General features: G+C 39.4%; 1 protein-coding gene across 10 annotated transcripts in view; it reads left to right on the top strand.

The window, feature by feature from the left end:
* Positions 1–23,417, top strand: part of KIF1B (kinesin family member 1B) — a 96,485-nt gene that overhangs the window by 59,756 nt on the left and 13,312 nt on the right. For 4 of the 10 annotated variants that reach the window (XM_080380911.1, XM_080380909.1, XM_080380910.1 and 1 more), the window contains 18 exons: positions 754–847; positions 1,615–1,763; positions 2,337–2,515; positions 3,491–3,628; positions 4,387–4,635; positions 10,032–10,150; positions 11,937–12,022; positions 12,166–12,295; positions 12,622–12,781; positions 13,411–13,501; positions 14,085–14,203; positions 15,037–15,092; positions 15,612–15,812; positions 17,775–17,883; positions 18,520–18,586; positions 20,005–20,089; positions 20,352–20,457; positions 21,936–21,962. In XM_080380911.1, the coding sequence (XP_080237037.1) occupies positions 754–847; positions 1,615–1,763; positions 2,337–2,515; positions 3,491–3,628; positions 4,387–4,635; positions 10,032–10,150; positions 11,937–12,022; positions 12,166–12,295; positions 12,622–12,781; positions 13,411–13,501; positions 14,085–14,203; positions 15,037–15,092; positions 15,612–15,812; positions 17,775–17,883; positions 18,520–18,586; positions 20,005–20,089; positions 20,352–20,457; positions 21,936–21,962 (2,165 nt within the window). The remainder of the gene's footprint in view (positions 1–753; positions 848–1,614; positions 1,764–2,336; positions 2,516–3,490; positions 3,629–4,386; positions 4,636–10,031; positions 10,151–11,936; positions 12,023–12,165; positions 12,296–12,621; positions 12,782–13,410; positions 13,502–14,084; positions 14,204–15,036; positions 15,093–15,611; positions 15,813–17,774; positions 17,884–18,519; positions 18,587–20,004; positions 20,090–20,351; positions 20,458–21,935; positions 21,963–23,417) is intronic. The other 6 variants (XM_080380906.1, XM_080380915.1, XM_080380913.1 and 3 more) reach the window with 4 other exon arrangements.

The following is a 23,417-nucleotide window of genomic DNA, read 5'->3' as shown; positions in this document are numbered from 1 at the left end:
AAATATCTTGAATTTGTATTTCGTTTACCAGCAAATAATAAAAGGATCATTAAGTCTTAGTAGCATTTATTTCAAGGCACAATTATGCTGAACAGGAAGAATATGCTCTTACATCAGAAGGTGTCCTTGAAGTGCTTCTTGTGGGGAAACCTCTGCACAACTGCTCTGCCCACTTGCCAGGGTGGTGGCTTTTTTGTCATCTTCTGATATGTTAAATACACATGTGAGAGAGTGGTACTTACATTCAAAGAGGAAAATCTTGATTTTTTTTTATTTTTTTTTTATCAAAAGGCAAATCAGTAGTGCTGTTAATCCTTCTGTCTGAGAAAATGAAGGTGAATAATTCTCCCATTTAAAGTTTATTTCTGTACTTTTCTCTATTTCTGCCTCTTTCCTACCTACCTGAAAGCAGCAAGCAGGTTCCCCCCAAAAAATCCCCTTTTTCCAGTTTTTAGCAAAAATTTACTTTAAAAATAATACCTAAACCTTTCCCTCTTACAGATGATATGAGCATGTATAGCTGACAATTTTAAAAAACACTACTGTCTTAATTGTGTTGGCCTCTGTCTTCTCACTTTTCAAGGACAGATTGTGCAAAACCAATACATGTTGGTATGTGACCTCTGAGCTTTAATGGAAATGTCTTGATGTATTTGTTCTCTGTCTGTCATTCCATCTGAGGCGTTAGTCTCTCTTAACTGTTCTCCTTGCTTTTGTCTGTCCTCCTACACGGTATCTTCTCTCTCCCCACAGGACTATGAGAGTAAACTGCAGGCCTTACAGAAGCAGGTAGAGACACGATCCTTGGCAGCTGAAACAACAGAGGAGGAGGAGGAGGAGGAAGAAGGTGAGTTTGAAGCTAAAAATAATTTGGATAAAGCTAAGCTTAAAGGAGCAGTTGCTACAGCATCTCTTGCAGTAGGTAGAAAACTCACTTTGGAAAGCTGCAAAATATTTCATAACTTCCTGACCTGTGATCTCCACAGCGTAAAGATGTAAAATACCTATTCGTAGAATAAGCTCCACATCAACAGCAGATATGCATCCCCAGATTCAATTGATGCACAAACTAGATTAGTTTAACTACGAGCTTTGATTTGGTACTCTTGAATCCAAAGGAATTGATTTCTTCTTGGCACTAACAGAGTTCAGATGTCTTAAACCAAAATAATACTTTTGCCTTTGTTTCCTTGTTTTGACTTTAAAGTTTTTCTCCTTGGTAGGAATTTTTAGAACTCATGCTGTGATGTGGCAGTATAACCCCATTTCTGGACAGTAGATACAGTTTATTATTCCCACGATACTTAGTTTCATTCCACTGTTTCAGCATTTGGCTGTAATAATTGTTAACTAATTTAAAGTAACAGGAGTAGAATTTATTTGGCTTTTGCTGTTCCAGATCTCCTTACTTGATCATTGTATCTTCATTGCTAGTGGTGAGGAAGTTTGAATTCAGTTTTTGCTCACTGAATAATAAAAATGCAGGGTTTTGCTTTCTGTTCTTCTCTTCCAGAAAAGGTGTTGAGAACTTGATGATGCAGTTAGTGAACTGCATGTGATTGTCTAGGGAAGAAGCCACAGCATTTCATTTCTCTGTTTCTTTGCTCTTCCTAGTGCCCTGGACAAGACACGAGTGTGAACTCGCACAGTGGGCTTTCAGAAAGTGGAAATTTCACCAATTTACTTCACTGAGGGACCAGCTCTGGGGAAATGCTGTGTATCTGAAAGAAGCCAATGCAATCAGCGTAGAGTTAAAGAAAAAGGTAGGGACATGCAGAGTAGCTTCTTGTATTTTCTGACTCATCAACTTTTACTGTATCATCCTGCTTCAAACACTCAGGAGTTACTTGTAGTCATTAAAGTTATGTTTCTTGCTTATTAGTTTGGGAAAATCGTGAGTCTGGTTCAGACTTTTGGCTGAACGAACATCCTATGCAAATCTGGGTGATACATTCTTCTCTTCATTTCCCTTATGCTGTTCCTGTCAATATTGTACACGTACATTCAGGTACATCTGCCCAGGGCCCTGTCTTTTCCTTTTTGCTTTTAACTTTTAAGTGGTCATTCATCTTTCCAGAAGTACATGCTGCAGGATGTGCTAGGTCTATAGTTTTCCACACCTCTGCAGGCTGTGACAAGAAAGGCAAGAAATCTGTACCCAGCTGAAACATATGCTTTATGCCATTTTGAGACCAAAAAGAAAAAAAAAAAGTGACTTAAAAAACCCCTGAATCTCTTCACAGAGGTGAAAGTCAAACTGGCTTCATATATTGCCTTAGGTTAGGTGTGTGTTCCCTTTGTGATGCTGATTTAGTATCTTTTCTTTTCCCATTCAGGTGCAGTTCCAATTTGTCCTGCTTACAGACACGCTTTACTCACCACTGCCACCAGAGCTTTTGCCCACCGAGTTGGAGAAGACCCGAGACAATAGGCCTTTCCCTCGTACAGTGGTAGCTGTGGAAGTTCAGGATCTGAAGAATGGTGCAACACATTACTGGTCCTTAGAAAAACTCAAGTATGTTAATGTTACTGGAGAACAAACTTAATTATATCCAGGCAGCTTCACTGAAAAATTTCACCCTTTGCTGTTTATTCTCTGTTGTACTTGGTTTTATTCTGTCTTCCCAAATGCCAACTTTCTGGACAGCGTGGTATGTTTTAAATACCAGTTTTCTAGATTGTTTAAGCAAGTACATTTGTTTTCCAGGATCTTACCTCACTTCCACATTTAATTTTTGTAACTCGAGGTTAGATTTTTATCTTTTAAATCTAATAAGACTCATCAGAGCTCATCTCTCTGCATTCATTTTTTTCACATTCCTTTCACTGCAATAGTTTCCTTGCCACCTGCTTTTATGTAACTTGGTACTATAGGGCATAATTTACAATAAAAAGCTTAAATAAAGATTCTATTTCAATGGAAGTTACACAAATTCTGCCTGTAATCCAGTTTATTTTCATGATATTCTTCCAGATAGGCAAAAGACACTTGTCTTTTCCACATTCACTAAATACTGACTGAGTAACTTTTGTCCACTAATAGCTTCTAGACAAACTATTTTGCATTATGAAACACTTGTTTTCTTCCATGAAATAAATAAAAGTCTTTAATGGCATCAGTTCAATTTTGAATCAAAATGACAATGTTTCTGGAGTGGAATGCAGAAAACCTGCATAAATTACTCAACAACAACATTATGTCAGGATTAGATGTGGGAGAAGAATATGTAGAAGTTTGAATGAAATCTGACGTTTATGTAAGTTTCTGCAGTGACCTTGCCTCAGGCATAGTGGGTTTTCCCAGAATCCCTAGCATGTCGGAGAACTAGTACAGCACCAGACTTAGTGGTACAGACTTCTCTGGTCTTTATCCTCCCTCTCCTGTTTGTAATTTGATGTAGGTGAAATAAGTGTACCCTACTTTGTGTTCTCTGCTTTTTTATGACTCGCTCTTTATTAAGTTTTTTTAATCCCGCTTTCTTCTGCACAGGCAGAGGTTGGACCTGATGCGTGAAATGTATGACAGAGCTGGGGAAGTAGCTTCTAATACACAGGATGAGAGTGAAAGCACAATGACAGGCAGTGACCCCTTTTATGATCGCTTTCATTGGTTCAAGCTTGTTGGAAGGTATGTGATGACAATCTCAGCCGCTGGTGCATTGGTAACTTTTGTCAGTTCTGGATGAGCTTTGAACTTTTAATGTGGTTATAAGCTGTATGGCCACTAGTGTTAGCTGTGTGTGTTGTCTTTCAGGGATTTCTGATAGACATAAAATACAGCAAAGAGCAGAAAATGCTCTTTAGAATGTTGCCAGTTCTGGTGTAACCTTGTAGAATCTGATTTGACTGAACACTTGGTAAGTTATAAGCTTATTTTAAAAAAATGTAGCTAGCTAAGTTCTGTCTAAAGTCACTAGAGTAGGGCTCTGAGAACATGAAGAACACTGGAAACTGAGGGGAAAAGCGGCCCAGGGCCTCGCTTACATGTGTGGTTCGAATAGTCTGGTCATACCCTATGGAAATACCTAGTATCTGATGGGATTCTTTAATATGTCCTCATGTCAGCTGCACCTTTACAGTATCTTCAGTTACAAAAATGCTGTGTTGTAAACAAGATTTGTAGCTTTGTTAAATGGATGTGCTCTCAATATCTGTATGTTCAGCCATGTTTATATTTATTTTTCATTTATTTTCTGCTCAGTCCAAGGATGCTTTTTTCCTTTGTTAGCAATCCTTTCCCTTACGTTTCATTGCAGTCCGGATAGCAGTTTGAAGCCTTTGCTTGTTGTTCAGGTGGTCTCTGCTGATGGCAACAGACGGCTGTTAAATGAAGCATTCTTCTTTCCCCTCACTCTGTTAATTGGTATTCCGTTAACTGATATCTAGCTCCCCCATATTCCATGGCTGCGTGAATGAGCGTCTTGCTGATCGCACGCCCTCCCCTACTTTCTCCACGGCTGACTCCGACATCACTGAACTGGCTGATGAGCAGCAGGATGAGATGGAGGACTTTGATGATGAGGCCTTTGTGGATGATACTGGCTCCGACGTTGGAACTGAGGAGGGATCAGACCTCTTCAATGATGGGCGCGACCCGTTTTACGACCGATCCCCTTGGTTCATTTTAGTGGGAAGGTTGGTGAGGTTACTGTGAGAATGGCCAAAAGGGACCAGCTCTTGCTGTAGACTGCAATGGCTTTGCCTTGTGCTGCATAGAATATCTATATATGTAAACTGGAATTGCCAGAGAATGGGTGTGGTTTAACATTAAGTTTAAATTCCTGTGTCTAAGGCCAGGAAGACCTAAATAATAATCGGGAAAATAACACTTAATGTGACAATGTGAGTAAATCTCTTTCAAGGTAACTTAACTGTCACAACATAGAATGAATGTGAGTTTGCTTATGTCAGTATTTAAGCATTATTTATAGAATGCTGTATTTAGCCATTGCAAGATCACCAAGGCGATATTATGGTAAGTGACTTTTTCCCATAGAAGAGAATCTCACAGTATGGTGGAGGGTCTTTCAGTCCAGTCTAATAAATGCATTTTCTGAAAACTCATCGAACATCCTCTGTGTTTTAAGAGGAAAAAATGGCATGAGGAGAAAGAAGAATGATCCTTTCTGTATGAGGAAAAGAGCATTCTTTGAGATGATTTGGCTTCTTGGATGATGTATGATACTCAGTAGGAAGTATTACGTAGCGGAAGGTCATCTTCATTAAAATTCACTGGCTGGTGGTGTTTTATCAGCAATTTCCCCGTGCACTACACTTGAACTGCTGAAACAAGTTTGCTTAACATATTTTGGAATATTATCTATTTTGCCAGTGTAGATATGATGAAGGCATTATCAGACTTCAGTTTTTGGTGTAGACCCTAAGGACAGCAAGTTGCATCAAAAAGATGTAGTACTTTGTGCTGCTGCTTCACAGATAGCCTTGCTCAGACATGTTACCTATGACCAGAAACAGAAAGATTTTCAGTGACTTGTGTGACCCCTCTTTTCTGCTCTTACTCCCCCAATTATGCTTATTTGATTGCTCTGTAAGGCAATTTACTTGTTAAAGCAGTAACAGAGGTGGTTACCACAGACATTGTACAAAAGAGAGGGTAAGACTCCATGGCTGGTGGAAGGGAGGAGCAACAAAGAATGGACTGGAGCTTGACTTCATCCTTTCCTGTGACTGTAAGCAGGGAAGACTTCCATGCCCAGGAAGGTGGGATCTTTTGACAGTTTTCTCAAATGCAGGAAACTTGGTTGCATTATTTGTGAAAACGAGGGACTGAGTTTGTCAGTGTTTTGTCAAGCTTTTAGATCAGTTTAGCTGTGTTGTGTGATCTCATTCTTTGTCTTCAGTAGACCTGTTTACAAGCTGTGACTAAAACTTGGCACTTCCTTGATCTGGTCTTTGAAACAAAAAATTACAGTTACTAAAGATGCAAGAAATTGCATGAGTCCTCTTTGATCTCTGTGAATTTGTGTCCTCATGTGCAATGTCCGATAATGTGTTTTAGAAAATCAAATTCTTTCAGGTTAATCTGATCTATAACAGTCAGTTTGGGAAAGCCGTCTTAACTGACTTAGAAGTGGTTGTCAGCTAGTTAAAGCATATGTGCTCTTTTGCAACGGCTAGGACTGCTTTCTTGTAACGGTGCTGGCATACTCAGCACATTATCCTGTGGTGCATGTTCTTTCAGAGTGAGACCTTCAGTCCTTGGGAAAAAGTTGAGCTATTCATCTTCATTTCACAGACTCTTCAGGAAGCACAAGCTGAGCAAATACAGTGCATAATGGAAACAGTCGTGCTTCCTGGCAATTACACAACTTGCTTCCCACTTCCATGTATTAAAAAGAATACTGAGCTCTGTCTCTAGACAGATGCATGAAGCTGCAGCAGTTAAGGGTACTAGCCTGAGCCATGTAAGCTGCACATAGTAAGGAAATCAGCTTGGGTTGTAAATTGTATTGAGGAATGAAACTTAGTTTGTATTATCTCGGAGTAGACAGCTGAACGACTTTTTCCCAGTTGTTGGTTTCTATTCTTTTATGGTTCTGTTCTGTTGTTGTGCTGATTCTGTCAGCAGAAAGCTGTTAGATGGTTTAGCACCACTGAGTAGAAATGACTTTGATTCTTCAGTGTTATCCGGGATGAGAATTCTACTTTTGAACAGATGAAAATACCCTTTGATACTTGTGACACTATGTAAATACTGTCTTGAGCCCAAGGTAGTGTTCAATTTATAACAAAACCCAAATTCCTTAACACTTCTGTGTACTGTTTTATATGTTGTGGAATGTGTAGAACAAAGATTGCGGGGGAGGATGTGTGTCATCAGCAATAATGAGTTCAGGTCACTAAGGAGAGAAGGAGAAATTGATCCTGTAGTTATCCAACTCCTTGGGCATCACAGTATTTTTTTTTCTCTCTCTCTTTGTGCTGTGACTGTCTTTTATTTATACTATAACTATTAAAGAAAGAAAAAAAAAAGAGCTGGTCCCTTTAGCCATCTCTTCTGGCATGCTGGGCTGTTTTTAAGGCTGATTCTATTTAATGGTGTTGACATATCAAGCATTTGCTATGTTTTTTAAGGGAGGTGGGAGAGGACTATGGGGTATTTTATTTACATCTTGAATTGATGTGTGTGTTTAAAAAATATCTGTCATCATTCCAAGTTCTGTTGTTTTTGTTTTGATTTTTTAAAAATATTGTTTCTTAAATTTAATTTCTAGTTTTGTTGAGTATGCCATTTTACCTCACCAATCTTTCTGCTAATATAGCTCCCCCTCTTTCAGTCTGCTGGGCTAAGGTGCAGGGGACACTTGCATACGGGGTGTTCGGGGAGTGGGAGTCCTCCCAGATGTGGAAAGAGGAGGATAACCTTAAGATTTCATCCACTCCTGACTTGGTACTGTCTTGTAATGAAGCAGGTGGAATGGCACTGGAAGGCAGTATTGCTGCATAAACCAATTCTTTTCTTTGTACAGCAAATGTGCCATTGCTCTCCATTCTACAGAAGAGATCCAGCATTTTCGTCACCAAACAGGAAGCTTAAAACTTTCTGTATTATTGCTTTTCTTTCTCTAAGTTAAAATCATTCCAGTGACCTAAGCGACTGAGTGGAAGGAAGTTAAGGAAGTTGAGAAATACTTTTTTTTTTTCTTTGGGATGGTTATTTTACCAAGGTCATAAAACTGAATGCTTTGGCTGTCATATGTTGAACAGCAGCTTCAGGACTTTAGCCATGCAAATAAAAATATATTTTTATTTTTCATACAGGTAATGCTTTCACTTTTCACTTGTTTGGCTTTGAAGTAGGAAAGCTTCCGTAATGACTGCCTCTTCTAGTTAGTGAAGTTGTCTCTTACTGTGTACATACCAGTGCAAGGCTATTTAGATTCCTTTCTGTTGGGGGAAAAATGTCCGTTCACCCTAGCTTGAAATGTGGTTTTCAAACTGCGTGTGTTTTTAGTGTTGAGCATATGACTCCATACCTTCCTGAACTCCATTTCTGGTCCAGCCCAAGTGAACAATTCCAGTTTATGAGTGACTGTTCTCTTGTATGGTGGGATGCTGCTTTCTCAAATGAGCACCACCTGAAATTTGAAAGCTAAAAATGAAAACGTGGTTTCAAAGGAAAAAAATACTAAAACTTCCCATTTTGTTACTTAAATGTAGTCTCTTCTCCCTTCCCTTGCTTTATCAGTGCTTACCTCACTTTGGAGCAGACTGAAAGGAATTAGATCCTAATCTTAGTCAAGTGTTATGTTGCAGTTTTGTTGGGTTTTTTTGTTGTTCTTGTACTGTTTTCTTAATGTTTTTGTTTTGCTACTTGGATAGCCTTATTAATCATTCTGTTCTCTATTGCATTTTGTCATCACTTTGTTCTTTAGTAGCATCATTTTTGTCTCTTCTGTTCATAACTGACACCTGTTTGACTACCTTGCCATTTCAAGGCAATTCATTCATTCTGGGAACGGGCATGTGAACCCAAGGAGAAATACTTACTTTTTAAAGTTTGGTCCTTAGCTGTGTGTCAAGGAATTGAGTTTGGATCAGTCTCCCTGTGTTCACAGAACAAGTTCTACAGCTAATATCTCCAGACAGAGGCAGCGAATGTTGCATTTCTGTCTCGGCCCTCTTGTGTCACACAGGACTTTCCCTACAAATATTAAACAGTAACAGTTATAAATTTAAGGAATTATATATACTTAATAATATATATTGAGAATATATATATTTCTATTATATAATATATTATGAATAAATATCTATTATAATATATATTATATAAAATTATATAAAATATACTTAATAATAAAAAGGACTGCAAGAAGGAAATCCAGTTAAACAAATGACCGGTGTTTAGTATAATTAAATACGCATAAATTTATAAAAATTACATATATAATTGGTTAGTCGCTTTAATGACTGGTAAAACTGTTGGTTAAACTTCTGTGTGTCTCAGTACTCTTTTGAAAATTCTGAAACAGCTCAATAAATAAAGCATTCCTTTTTTTCCCCTTCTCTAGAGCCATTCTTCTCCTGACTTGTTAGGCTTCCCAACATGTAAGATTTTGCTCAAGCTAATCTCACTGAAGTTCTAAGAACTTCTGCAATTCATTGCAGGAACATAAAATAACTTAATGTTAGTCTAACTCTTAATTAAAAATCTGTACAATAAAACTTGTTAACTTCCTGTTCCAAAATAGACCCTGCTTGTATGTAACTTTAAAAGTTAGTGTATGGCAGGATCATCCAGTACTGGGCCTAAATGCTGCTTTTCCTGTTGTGAACTGTACTTTCTAAGTGATTGCTGTAGAGTACTGTTGCGGTGTTTTGTTGGTTTTGTTGTTGGTTTGGGTTTTTTTCAAGAAATAAATAGAACGTTCCTAAAGATATTTAGCTGTGAAGACTACTCATTGAATCTTCCAAGAAACCTAAGAGGTGACTTACGGTTTATTGGGGATTCCTGATTAGTCTGTATACAGTGTTATCAAATGAACATAGAAGACAGAAAACAGTCCATCTGGTTTGAAGAGGGGTTTTTATGTGGTCACTAAAACATTTGAGGGTGTGTGAACACAGTAGATCAATTCCCTTTTAATTTATCACTTCAAACTACACTCATGTGGTGGAAGACTCAAACAATTCTTTATAATCAGTAGCTCCTTAGTAGACTTCTACCATCTTGCTAACAGCTCCATTTGCAACTGTAGTGCACCTGAAGTTACTTTCTATAAAGCCATCATCTAAATTGTCTCCTTCATATGTTTTGTAACTCACTAATGTAAGCCCTGTGTGTCTAGTATACTCTGATAATGGTGCATTTTGTGGCTTTACTTGGCTTTGACACTGCTGCAGAGCCCTGTGTGGACAAGATGGATACATGACCACAGTGCAGGTCTAATAGGTGGAGTAAAGTAGACTGAGGATTTGAGTGTCCCATTAGCCAACCAAATACTGCAGTCTGGTTTTGCAGATGATTGCCTAATGCTGTTTGTGTTTTCTTTCCTTCCTGTTACCAGGGCGTTTGTATACCTGAGCAATCTACTGTACCCGGTGCCTCTTATTCACAGAGTAGCTGTTGTTAGTGAGAAGGGAGAAGTACGAGGATTTCTGCGAGTAGCAGTGCAAGCTATAGCAGGTGAGATACTCTGAGAGCTTTACACTGCAATTGTTTGGTACACTGTGAGAAGCTGCAGCTTTAAGAAAACAGGCAAACAAATCAAACCATTCTCTCTTATAGTCAAATCTGAATAATGCAGTGTTGCAAATAACGCCTGTTCTTTTTTATTGACTTCTTTGAAATTTTTTCATTGGCATGAATCGTGTGGACCAAGCATGAATAAATCTTGAAATGATGCTACTGATCAGAAGCGTTTAAAATGATGGCATTGACCACTGAAGTTTATACTTGGCAGCTAATGCAACACTGCTTTTTAAGATAGTGAAAGAGCTAACTAGTGTCAGTAAGTATAAAAACTAAAAATAAAGCAAAGGTTTTTTGTTTCTGGCACCAAGAATTAAGAGCGGACAAGGGTATTTGCAAGTTTGGTAGTTGTGATGACTTGCAGACAAGTTAAACGTACCAAGTGTTTGCTCTTCTCAAACTATCTTTTTAAATAATGTGCTCCTTCATTGTCTGACTGAAGAGCATGTGTAGAATTTCCTGAACTGACAGTTTTTGGTGTAGTATAAACAGAAATCAGAGCAGTTTTCCTTTTTGTTGCCACGCTAAAATGTGTTGAGACTTGGAAGCTGCTTTAACATACTATTTCATTGCTAAGGATTGTCAGTTTTTCCGAAGAAAAGGGTAGATAGGTGGGGATGGTAGCTGCCTCATCCAGTTTTGAACTACCTTTGTAGGCATGCAGAGTTTAACTGCAGTCCGCTAGCCAGCTGCTAATATTTTATGCATTTCCCATATGAGATGAGCCAGTTGAGTTATACTGTTGGTGGTTAGCCATGTTTTATCCATCCTGGTGAGAGCACAGATACTTTTCATGTTTTGTCCTTTCTAGCAGTGGCTAACTGCCAACATCTCTTTTTTTGTTTAGATAGGGTAACCCTGGAAGTTTCACTCTCCATGGGAACGTATAATGAAATCTCAGACTCTGAAGATGTGTAAGAATCACTCTGGCAGGGACTTAAACAAGTGAAATAAAATCTGCTTTAACCTGTACAGAAGTCTCATTTCTAGTTTGGTTTGGTCTCCTTGGCACTGCCAAATATTTCCAAATAAATATTCTATTCATCCACCCAAATAAATGGAATACACCATGGCTAATAGAAATTGAACTGGGGATATCTCTTGAAAAAGGGCCGTGGCATTATTTGGTCCCTAAGTGAAGCTTTGGAACTCATTCTGAATCTTGGGATTTTTTCTGCAAGCATGCATTTACTGTGGAAGAAATATCTGGCGTTTAACCAGGCCTTGTTGTTACTCTCCACAAAGAGGAGGGGGTTAAATGGACAGATTGTGCAGACTGAACCACCTTTCAAATTTACAGTGTGTACTTGTGAAGCTTTGTTAGTGTTACTGCTTAGTTTATGGCTACAGAATTTTAGATGGCAGTTTAAATGAATTTATGTGGGTTGTTATGGTATGTTAATTTACCTTGGGTATAATAATCAAGAGTAAATAAATAATCAAAATGAGTACTCAGTAGTTTTGCATTCAAAATTTTCTAAAGTTTATTCATGATGAAACTTCAAAGTTTGTCTTGTTGGTTTACCACTCGAGTCCATGACGGATAGATTTCTGCTGTGACTTTTTCCAGCACTTACTCTACTCTGTTGCTGGATGACTGGAACCAGGCCTCTTCTGCTGTATGGACTGGTTTTCATTGTAATCAGAATTTCCATTTAAAAATCGGAGGGTTTTTCTCTGTCCTCCCCATAATTTTTTTCCTTTTTCTTTTGTTTTTTAGCTGATGAAGAAGCCCCAGATTATGGATCTGGTATTCGACAGTCTGGCACAGCTAAAATTTCATTTGACAATGAATATTTTGATAAGGTAAGAAGTCTTAAAATTGAGTTAGGTTTCTTTGAGTGCAGTAGTTTCTGCTTCTAAGTAAATAAGTATTGTGGGGGAAGAAGGGGATGGCAAAACCGGAAACTGCAGGAATCTGTTACATGCTACCTCATTTAATTTTTCAGAGTGATTTTTCTTCAGTTACGATGACTCGGTCTGGACTGTCTTTGGAAGAATTAAGAATTGTGGAAGGGCAAGGACAGAATTCAGAGGTTACCACTCCTCCGGAGGAGATCAACAGAATGAATGAGCTAGGTAAGTAAGAAATAGGTAGTAGCTCTGGGGAACTTAAGGGAAATCAGTGATAGGGTTTCTAAGTGTCCTTCAAGAACATGATAGGTACAGGAAGGTGTAACCGATGGGTTGCATACCATAGATGCTGGAGTTCTTAATTTGAGGAACTGTGCAGAAGAACTGTTCCCAGGTATTTGTATCTTTTGACTATCAGCAAATAATTTGGGCTCAAAAGAAAAAACCCGCAATATTATGTGACTAAACTGTTGCCTGAAGGAATATTTTTAAGAAAGGAAAAGAAGAATAAGAACAAATGATTTCATGTGGGATGTTTGTGTCTCCCTAAGACTTGAAGTCAGCCACTTTGGATGGAAAGATGACTATGGAAGGATTCACCGAGGAAATTGGTGATCACTTGAAACTGGGTAGTGTGTTTACCTTTCGTGTGACAGTGCTGCAGGCCAGTGGCATCCTTCCTGAATACGCAGACATTTTCTGCCAGTTCAAGTAAGAGTTTATCCTTATTTACATTAGGCAATTAATGGTTTGATAGAGAGTGCAAATAATAGTGGGCAATGGAGGGTCTGATTGAGAGCTTTTCAAATGAGTGGCAGTGTGGTATAGCAGAGAAAAGTGCCTTGTCAGTTACTGGAATTCCTTATACGAGCAGTACCTGCTTTGTGTTAGCGTGGTGTTAAGGAATAGTTTTGCAGAAGGGAATCGAGTCAGAGTGGACTCTTAAGTTACTATTTTGTATGTATCTTTAAGTTTTTGCTTGATAATGGCTTTTAGTGTGAAAACTACAATATTAGATTGTACATATGCTCAATTGCAATGAAAGCTACATGACCCTTGAGTATATCAGTAGCTCTTAAGTAAAAGGGTTATTTGTCTTAGTTTCATAAGAAAGAAGAAAAAATGGGAGTAATAAAGACATAAAACAAGTACAGGAATTGTGCTCCCAGAGGCTAGGGTATTCCTAGCTTTAAGTCATCACTCAACTCCCTGCAAAGTTCTAACAGAATAAATTAATGGGTTTCCTTTCAGTGTTGGGTTCACAGCACAGCAATCTTTGCTAAACTGTTCTGTAGTGGTTTATTTTTGTTTTATTTTTTGTAATTTTTTTTTTTTTAAAGCTTTTTACATCGACATGATGAAGCTTTCTCAACAGAACCTCTGAAAAACAATGGTCGAGGGACTCCCCTTGGGTTTTACCATGTTCAGAATGTAAGTAAAACTTTACAGGAATAGTAAGTGCCTGTTTTAGCACTGGGGAGTTGTGTGTATCCTTCTTGTTAATCTGATGAGAGGTGTATGGGGAAAAGGGGGACAAGGGGAATGGTTAAGAATAGGCAGTAGGAGGAGTGATCAGGTGACTGATATGGTGCCCAGTGGAGAACAGAATGCAGAATGGTTCTGTGTGGCAGATTTAACTCTGCTGTTTCACCTCTACTTCATGCCTTTTGAATTCTGTTGCCTTTCCATGGTATTTAATAAAAGCAGTCTAGAATTCAGGAAATAAAATATGTGTGAATAGCAGTGTTCTTGATCTCAGATGAACTGAACATACTGTTCTTATGATCTGTGTAATCTTTGGTTACATGCAGTCACCTCCAGCTTAAATGCCTGATGTTGAGACTTGCATTTTCTCCTGTATTAGAGAGTAGAATTAATGCCTAAATCAAAAAGGAATGCAATTACTTTTACTGTGAGTGGCATTAAACCATATGAAAAATACAAACTCCTAAAATTCACGCTTAGAAGATTTCTTTTTTGCAAGTCTCATTTTCTTTCTTACTTTGCTTAATAGATTGCTGTTGAAGTGACAGAATCGTTTGTTGAATACATCAAAACAAAGCCTATTGTGTTTGAAGTCTTTGGGCATTATCAGCAACATCCTCTCCATCTGCAGGGACAGGATCTCAACAGGTATTGTTCGCTGCTCTGGCATGAAGGCTGCCTGCAATCACGCTCGTGTTAGCTCTGCAGTTCAGGCAGTACTTTCTCATACTCCTGAAATTATATAGTCACACCCTCATGACTAGGATTCCTGAGCAAGGTCAGAGTGCTGGCAGGCGCCTCTTTGCCCAGTGCAGTATGTTTTGTTAGTGAGTGATGGAATTGCTTTGCCTTCTCAAACATGGAAAGCTGTTTGGCCAATACAGTTGCATCCATGCTACAAACACTGTGGTGATAGAACATTGTACTCAGAACTTCAGCGGTGGTCTTGGTGATTTCTGGGTAAACCTCACCAGTGCTCCCAAGATGCAGTGCCTTGACATAGTCATGCCTGAGCATTTGAATTTTTGGACTCAGGGAAAGGGCCCCTAGTTGTCATCATCTTCATAGCTTAAAGGAAGAGGCTATTGAAGCATATGCTGGTTTTAAGAGGAAATGTCAGCTAAGACTCGTTTTTCTTTTAAGTTATTTTGGGAAATGTCTGTAGTCTACTTAAATTTTCAGTGCAGAATGGGGGTAGAGCAGTTGGCAATTGTAATTTTTTTTAAATTATTTTTTATTACTGACAGGTAGGATTAATTAAGATAGAATAGAGAAAGGACATAGGTTAGTCTGAGGAGTGTGCTGACTCCACTTGTTTTCCTGACAGGTGGTATTTACCTGTCTTCATGCGATTGTGAGGATATTTTTAGAGACAAAAATTTCTACGAATGCGTGTGTACATAGATGCATCTTTGTGTATCTGTATATATTTTTCATGATTAGCTGCCTCTATACTGATAACTCTTTTCGTTTCTCTGTAGTCCTCCACAGCCTTCCCGAAGATTCTTTCCTCCCCCTATGCCGCTGTCAAAGCCAGGTGAGAACAGTTCTCTGATTCAGTACATCACATGTCTGCTACTGAAAGTGAAGGTTGTAGCATATTCATAAGCTATTCAGGACACCAAGAAATACAGTGGAGTGGATGTTGTGAAGGGCATTAGTCTGTCTTTGCTGGCAGTCTTCCTTTTTGTTTGTGTTCTTTTCAACCTCTGTTTGCAGGAAGTGCTTCTTGGTTCATTAAAGGGTAGAACTTCATTCCTTAGGTGTTCACCATATTCCATCAGCTCTGGCTAGGGCTCTTTATGTGCTTACTGAGCACTTGACTGGAAATTTGCTTATTCATTAACTGCTTCATCTTTTTGCTCTCTCAACATTCTTCTTTAGTGAGTCAGTCTTGTTGAAATGATCCTTTTTTTTTCTTTGCTTAATTGTAATAATGCATGCTGAACTCCTGTGGTTTTTTTCCATTTCACCTATTAATTTCCGCCTTCTCCAGCTTTCTCTCACCTGCCCATTTCTACATCCTTTTTTTGTGTGTGTTCCATTCCCTTTGCAGACCATGAAAGAAAAATTGAATTGATTAGGTATCTTATGTCTGGCTATGTAAACGTGCATGTGCTGAACACGCTATCCGAGCATGCCAACGTGCTTGCATCCTCTGCTGTGGCTGCTTTCCAGGATGGAGCTGACCAGCTGCCACCTTTTCTCTTTCTGCCTATTCCCAGTTGTCAGAGTGAGCGGGCTCCTAAACGAGATGGTTAGTAGCCAAACTTGATCTGTAGTAGATGTAGAAGTAGTTCCAACATGTGCTGCAGAATTCCTTTTTCCTTTATCATGTAACGTTCTTGGGACTAGAAACAGCCATGACTGCAGTCATGGAAGGTGATGCTGTGCTTAAGTTAAGGGCTATTCTAGAGAGAACCATATAGTCTATGAACTCCAGTGCTAGGTATTGCAGATTTTTCTGTGTCACTGGATCTATTCCTTGAAACTTCCTGGACCTCTTGATATTTTTTTTGGTGTGTTCTGTACATAGGTTTCTGATACTGGGATGAGAGATGCTGCACATGAAAAAACAGCTATGTAGAGGAAACATTCTGCTGTGTTCCATATAGGTTTCCTTTTTGCTCATCATGTTGTGGTGGTTTTTTCTCCTACTAACATTGCCGTTCCTCATTTACATTTTTATTTGGTTTTGTTTAAAACAAACACACAAAAAAGACAACTCGTTGGTTATTAATTCTGCCAGAGCAAGTCCATGAGAACCTTTAGAACTGGCTTTCATGTTTAGTTAAATGTGTCTTTCTGTTGTTTTTCTCTTCTGAATCTTTTGGGTTGCTTTGCTTAGCAATAAACTTGATTGACTTGTCTTTGATGTACCTCTCGCTTTAAGTCCAGCTGTAATGAATTCATGTGCAGCTACGTGATGTGATATGCATGTAAGAGAGTGAGTGCCCTGAGTAATGAAAGGGAGGAGTAAATGATGACACGGAAGCTTGCTGCCTAGTGTGATGGAGTTGTAGTGCTGTAAATAACAGATTCTTGTCTGTTATAAATCTGTCCATCTGAGGTAGCTGCGATTTTACCCAGAGAAGGAGCAGAATTCACTTTTTTTTTTTTTTTTCAAAAGAGACTGCACAGGCACACGTATAAGGACTTTTTCTTGACTGGGGACTGTTAAGCCCTTCCGCTGCACTGGAAATTAAGTTGTGGTGGAGGCTGAAGGATACACAGAGGTGTGAAGATCAGAGAACCTAAAGAATACTTGAGCAAGGGAGGAATGGGGCTGGAGGGGCTAGAAGGGAGAATAATTATTTGGCTTAATAAAAATAATAAGGTTAGTATGTGAAAGGAAAATTAATTGCAGAGTTACAAAAATACCTGTCAGAGTACACAGGAACTAGGCTTTTAAAATGTTCCCCTTCACAAAAATTAAATGAATGAGTAGATAAGAGAGGTCATGTAATGATAGCTAAAAGATCCGATGTAAGTATATGTGAATGGATATCGGATTATTTCTAGATTTCAGTTTCCCTGTTATTTTTTTTAACATGGTTTATCCCTACATTTGTATGAAAGGAATTAGAGAGGATCTGGCCAGTAGTAATCACTAATACTAAAATGTAAGGAGCCCAGAAACATATCTTGGCAGGATTATGGCTCTGGAATAAGTCTTGTTCAGCCTTTTTACATACACATTATCTAAAGTGGTTCAGGAGACTAGCATTTGTAACATGAAGAAGCAAAGACTGAAGTTTTAAGTTCCTCTTCCCCTCCTCCCCCTCCTCCCCCCCATTCTTCCCCCCACCTTATGTATGGGGGGGGAAATGTACTTTATTGGTGAGTAATGTTGTAGATGAACAGACCTAAGTAATTCCAAATCACAAACTGTTGTACATCAGTTACTTCATGGCTTATTTGTGGAAACTTCTGTGGATCTAGAGAGACTGCATATTTTTACAAGTCTTTTTGGATACAGTTTTGGGGTTTTATTTGTGTTTTTTTTTTTAATCTAGTAACTTACATTTTTAAAAAACAACACTTTAAGAAATAATGATTGCTGTAAGCAACATAATTTTCATGGAAAAAGATGTTGTCTGCATATGTACATAGAATACATAGGATCACTGAAATGACTTGTTTCTGTGAGCCCTAGGGTAAGCTTTACTTGTTCAGTCTGTGTAAACCATTCCTTTTCCTCTTTCTTCTTATTTTTAAGTGCCAGCTACAAAACTAAATACTATGAGCAAACCCAGCTTGGGCCAGAGTGTGAGCAAATACGACCTCCTTGTGTGGTTTGAAATCAGCGAATTGGAGCCGACAGGGGAGTAAGTCCAGTATTAATCCTTTATGTTTTAAGAAGAGTCATTTATGGGAGTTTGATCTTTTGCCCTTTGTTCTGGTCAGACCAGGCTGATGTTCAGCAATTGTTATTGGGCAGTGGCCTGGGTGGTCTGTAGTGATCGGGTGTAAATTCTGGTGACATTGGTTGTCCCCACTGGAAAGGGCTGAAGAGATAAAATGACATTTCTTTCACGCTTCAAGTAATCTTTCCATTTTGAAAGCCCGTGCCCACCAGCTGAACAGGCACTGGGAAAACTTACCCGATGCAGGCAATGAGTTTAGATTCTTTGGGTCAGTAGAGATTTTACGCTCCAGAAGTAATCTACCAGGCCCTGTTTTATGTTCACCTCTGCTGCAGAGAAGGTTTTTCCCTGACAAGTTTTAGGGATTATATTGAGAAGCGAGTTCCACAGAGTTTTCCAGAAGTACTGGAAGTGCAGTGTATGATACTTCTGTATTTCACTGATGCTCTGGTGAATAAAGAGTCTAGTCTGGGAGTCAGCAGAAGCACTCATTTCTTCAGGTACTATATGGAGAGGTAACTGTTGGCAGCAGAGTACAGAGGAAAGTCACTGTACTAGTATATCTTTCCTCCCTCTTGATTTCACTCTCTCACACAGGTATATTCCTGCTATTGTGGACCACACTGGAGGCTTGCCCTGCCAGGGGACGTTCCTCCTTCACCAGGTACTAATGAAGGCTGTAGAGCAGCAAGTTTCATCTCTGTGGGGGGTTAGAATGCTAATGACTGGATTTTGCATCTTCTATGTCCCTTCCTTTCCCACACAGCTGTCTAATGATAGCTGTAGGGTCAGCCATCCTTCAGTCTGTACTTAGTCTGTTAGCTTTGGGCTACGAAGAGAGTACGTTTGGCCCCTAGTGTATTGCTGTTTCCTTATCAATGTGCATCCCACTCATGAAAGATGAAAGCTTTTCAAAAAGCAGGAACCTTTGGAACCAGATTTGTGCCTTTAGTGTTCTCCAGCATCTCTACCAAGGACCCAGAAGGATCATGTGGACTCAGCTTTCGTTGGTTCTTTCTCACTGCATGTGGCTGTGAGACAAGTCTACAAAATGACTGTGTCTCTGTGCATTTTAAATGCCTGTAATAATCCTTAATAATAATTTGTCTTTAGCTAGATTCTAAAGATAAATCTCAGTTAAATATTGTTTATAAGTTTGTTATGGTTTTCTTCTACTCTCAAATTCTCAGTTCTTTTCCATGGAGTTTACTTTGACTTGCATTTCCTCTTTCTTAAAATGATAGGAACAGTCTGTATATCTTAGGAATAATAATCGTATTCTAATAATTTCCTTTTAAAAAAAAAAATGTTGCTCAGTTCTAGATTTACTAACGTGCTCAGCAGTTACTCCCAGTTCAAACCAGAGTAATTCTAACCTGTGTAGTTCCATTGCCAAGTCCACAATGCAGGCAAATGTTTATCAGCTTCTTTGGAAATAGTTGCATGCAAAGCACCTTCTCCCTGGATAGTTGTCCTCTACGTTTTGAAGAGTGAAACCTGTTGCAACCAACACCTGGGGAATTTTTCTTTTTTTAGATGTGGTGTTTACTTCTATTCTACAGTTGTACCTTCTTTCCAGCTATTACAGAGTTTTATAATACTTTGGCTCATAACAGATACATGTGACAAAGGAGGAAAATATCTACATGAGTAGTTTCTCTTTTCTAGTAACTTCTTTTGGTATATATGTTCTGTTTTGGTATATACACTTTAATGTGACGTATAAGTACATAAGAACACATTACTCAAGGATTTGCTTGGTTTTGTGGTCAACTGATACATCCCAGGGACCATACATACCTTCTTTGAGAGTGTATCAACAGTTTAAGGACAATTTTAGGTTAAATCCTCTGCCTTTGTGGAATGAGGAGGGAGAACTGTGAATTCTGTTACATAGGAGAGTGTAATGTTTCTCTTAAGTCGGTTTTAGGGTCCTGAAACATAGGTGCTTGTTCACAGTTTCAGGCTAATTTAAATGATCTTATTTGCTTCATTTTTGCAGTATAATTGCAAAATAATGATGTTAGAGTATGTGTGTTGGTGGGGAATGCTTCACCATGTTTTGGTTTTGAATTCTACCAGGGAATCCAGCGTAGAATCACAGTCACCATTATCCATGAGAAGGGCAGTGAGTTGCACTGGAAGGATGTGCGAGAGCTGGTTGTTGGTGAGTGTATTGTTTTGCATGTTGCTGTGTAAGGAAGAAAAAGTACTAACGGTAATTTCTTTTTGTATTGGATTCTGACATCTTTATGAATATTGGCTGTGAGGGGAGAATTTTGAAAAATATCCAGAGGAAAAACTGAAGTTGTGCAACTTCTACTTAAAGCTGCTTGTTAATCATATAGTCTGAAATTATATTTGGGAAAACACATTCATTCTGTGTTTCAAGTTTAATTTTAGTTGACTCCCCCTTCTACCCTTTTCAGGGCGTATAAGAAATAAACCAGAGGTAGATGAAGCTGCTGTGGATGCTATTTTGTCTTTGAATATTATTTCTGCAAAATACCTGAAGTCCTCTCACAGCTCCAATAGGTAAGTGGGTGAAGTGAGCACTCTAGGAGGAATCTGAAATTTCTTTGACTTCTGAGATACTGGCAGGATGTTTGGAAAGCTGGGAATATTGCTGATTGTTAAATGTAGAACTCTGTGGGCACAGGGCATACAGGTCGAGAATGAATGTTACCATGAACTCTTGCTAAAGGTGAAGCCCATTGGTCTACATGGAGGATTTCTTGATAATGCATTTGAATTACTTTCCATGTGTAAGCACCAAAAAGGTAGGACAGAAGGGAGCAGCTTAAGGGAGTCTTGGAATTTAACCCAGAACTTTTTCTACTGACATCAAAGTTTGTTGCTAGAATACAGCACTGAAGTACAAGGGCAGTCTCGGGGGATATATTTATGGATGTGTACATACCTGTATTATTCCTGGAACAAACTTGTGACAGTTTAAGCAAGAGCCATGCTTTGTAAATTGAACTTAATGATTTGTGGGTTTATACAGATGGACTCCGGCCCTAAGAAGGGGGTGTCTGTTCCGTAGAACTGGTTGCTGCAGCGGCCGGGCCCCTGTCTGAGAGGTTTGGGGCTGTGTGCGCCGCCTCATTAGGGTGCATTGCTGTACAGATCAGGCGGATTCTGCATTGTTTTGCTTCAGCGTCTGCAACAAAAGGGCAGCGAAGCAGAATGCTGCATTGCCGGCACAGCCTCTCCCTGCTCTGACATCAGCCAAGTCACTTGACCGCTCCATGGCTCTGTTTAGCTGGTGCAAAGCAGGAATATCTCGGAAATTTAACTATGAATGAGTGTTTCCGGAGGGGTTGTTTTGGAGCCCATCTCTGCTGCAGCTGCTGAATGCTGGAGGCGGTATCCCAGGCGCTGAAATGGCCTCTTCCTTCTGTTAGAGGCTTGGACTTTGAATACCACTGCGATATTAAAGGTGGATCCAGGACGCTGCTTCTGCCTGCTGAATTCTTCCTGCCACCTCGTGTCTGCGGCAGGCGCAGGGACAGGGCTTTGGCAGTTACTCTGCCTCCCACTGAGAAGTGGGTGTGTTAGTGTGTTTGAATTAATGGATCGGTATAACTGGGATGTAAGGGGATTGCTGCTAGTTTCCAGTCTGATTACTATTGTATTTGAAGTTGGAAGGTCCTATACTTTATGTTGTACAGGAGTTTCTTGAAATTCCTATATAGCTCTACAGTTTCTATTAGGTTGGCCACTTGGATGAAGGATTAGCGTGAGTGAAGTAAAGTAAAGCTGTTGACCACCTCTTGCCAGAATGCCAAGGTTTAAGCTGTGGGATGAGTGCGTGGCAGGGTGGTGAAGTGGAACTGAATCCCTGGTAAAGGATGTGTCTTACGTTTGCTCATTGTCTGCAGACCTGTTTTCTGGTTGGTGTGTTGTGTGTTTTGGTTTTTTTTAAGTCTACTTGTTCTGTTCCTCTCAGCTGTTGCTTTTCGGTTCTGCTTTTGGCTGCACTAACTGAAGCTCTTTCTATGTTTTTACAGGCTCTTTCTTGATAAGGATATGCCTAGGTATTTTCTGTTTCCTTCCTTTGTACATAAAGCATTCTATTTTCAAGAATCTTTATGTCCCATTTGTCTTGCCCCCACTTCCCTTTTAGCTTTTACTGAATTTTGTTAGCACAGCTCTTTGCTCTTGCAGAATCGGTATTCCTCCTCCTCCTCCTTTGTGTCAGGGGTTTATTCGGGTACAATTCAGTGTGGGACTTGAGAAGGTAAACTTCCCTTCACGTGTAAGAAATAGCCTTCTTGGTTCTGTCTTTCTGATTCTAAAAATGTGCCATGAGAATGTAGTCCCTATTTGTAGCCCTTGCTATTTTCTTCCTTCGTTCTGTATCAAAGAACTAAATTTGGAATTTCTTGCTGCCTCTGACTCTGTAATGCTTGCCATGTTTGAAGTACCAAGTCAAGGACTGAATGATTAGGTTACTTGAAATTCCAGCTCTGAATTGCACTGAACAAAAAGCAGTGGCAGCCATGTGACTGGCATTCAACCTCTGTTCTTAGGTTGGATTTGCATCTGAAATTTAACCATGTGGTTGCTACTACTTACTTCACCAGTGTGCAGAGAAGCAGAGGTGCAGTAGCTGCTGGGACTGGACGACTCCTTCACCTTCCAGACCGGGGCATGGCCAGGTGTGCTGGCGGCACAGTCTGGGACAATTTGCACTCTGCTTTCTGTGGTTTGCCTCTTTGAAAAAGAGCAAACTTTAAGTCTTCAGTGCTCTTGGTTCACCACCTCTCACTAATACTAAAATCCACTTAAAAATCAGTCCTAACTACACGTTGGTGCTTTTAACCTGTTCCTCCTGTTTTCCATGCTTCGCTTGTTCTGCACTCCATTTCCCTCCTTGTGCTATTAGCTATGCTGAAAGAAGTTTGCTCACTCCTGGTTTTTTTTGTCCGCCTCTGTAACAATTCTAGCAAGTTCTGGTTTGGACTAGGCCAGACTCTGTGTTTAACTCCCTGGCTAGACAAAATCCAGTAGAGTAACTGTATTTCAACTGTACTTCAACTTTGTGTTCATGAAAAAGTCATCATTTTGCTGATGAACACCTGTATCTGTATTCTTTCTTTGTGATGAGAAGTCCTGGTTGGCAAATGGTGGTGAGCTGATTCAGGGGCCAGGTATGCCGGCTCTCGCATCGGTGAAGAGCCAGGTTTACCACATTTTCTTCCACCCAGAGAGTAGATCTGGAGCTTGCTAAAAAAATTGATCTCATACCTAAGACATGATGAAAGACTAAACATAGGGACTCAACACAGATTTGTAAAGGGTTAGAGGACAACCTGTGCTGCTTGCCTAACCTCACCCAAATAAGGATGATTCTGTTACAGTGCTTTGGCAGCTACCAATTACTTCGCCTTCAGAATATTTTTCTCTGTAGCATTTTTAATAGAAGTGGGACATGTAGAAGTAATAAGATTCTTAAATGTGCTACTTCCAATGGAAACAGTATTTAGCAA

Source organism: Falco punctatus (genome assembly GCF_963210335.1).
Source record: "Falco punctatus genome assembly, chromosome: 3".
Classification (NCBI taxonomy): domain Eukaryota; kingdom Metazoa; phylum Chordata; class Aves; order Falconiformes; family Falconidae; genus Falco; species Falco punctatus.
Note: the sequence above shows the minus strand (reverse complement) of the source record. Positions and strands in the feature narration are given on the sequence as shown.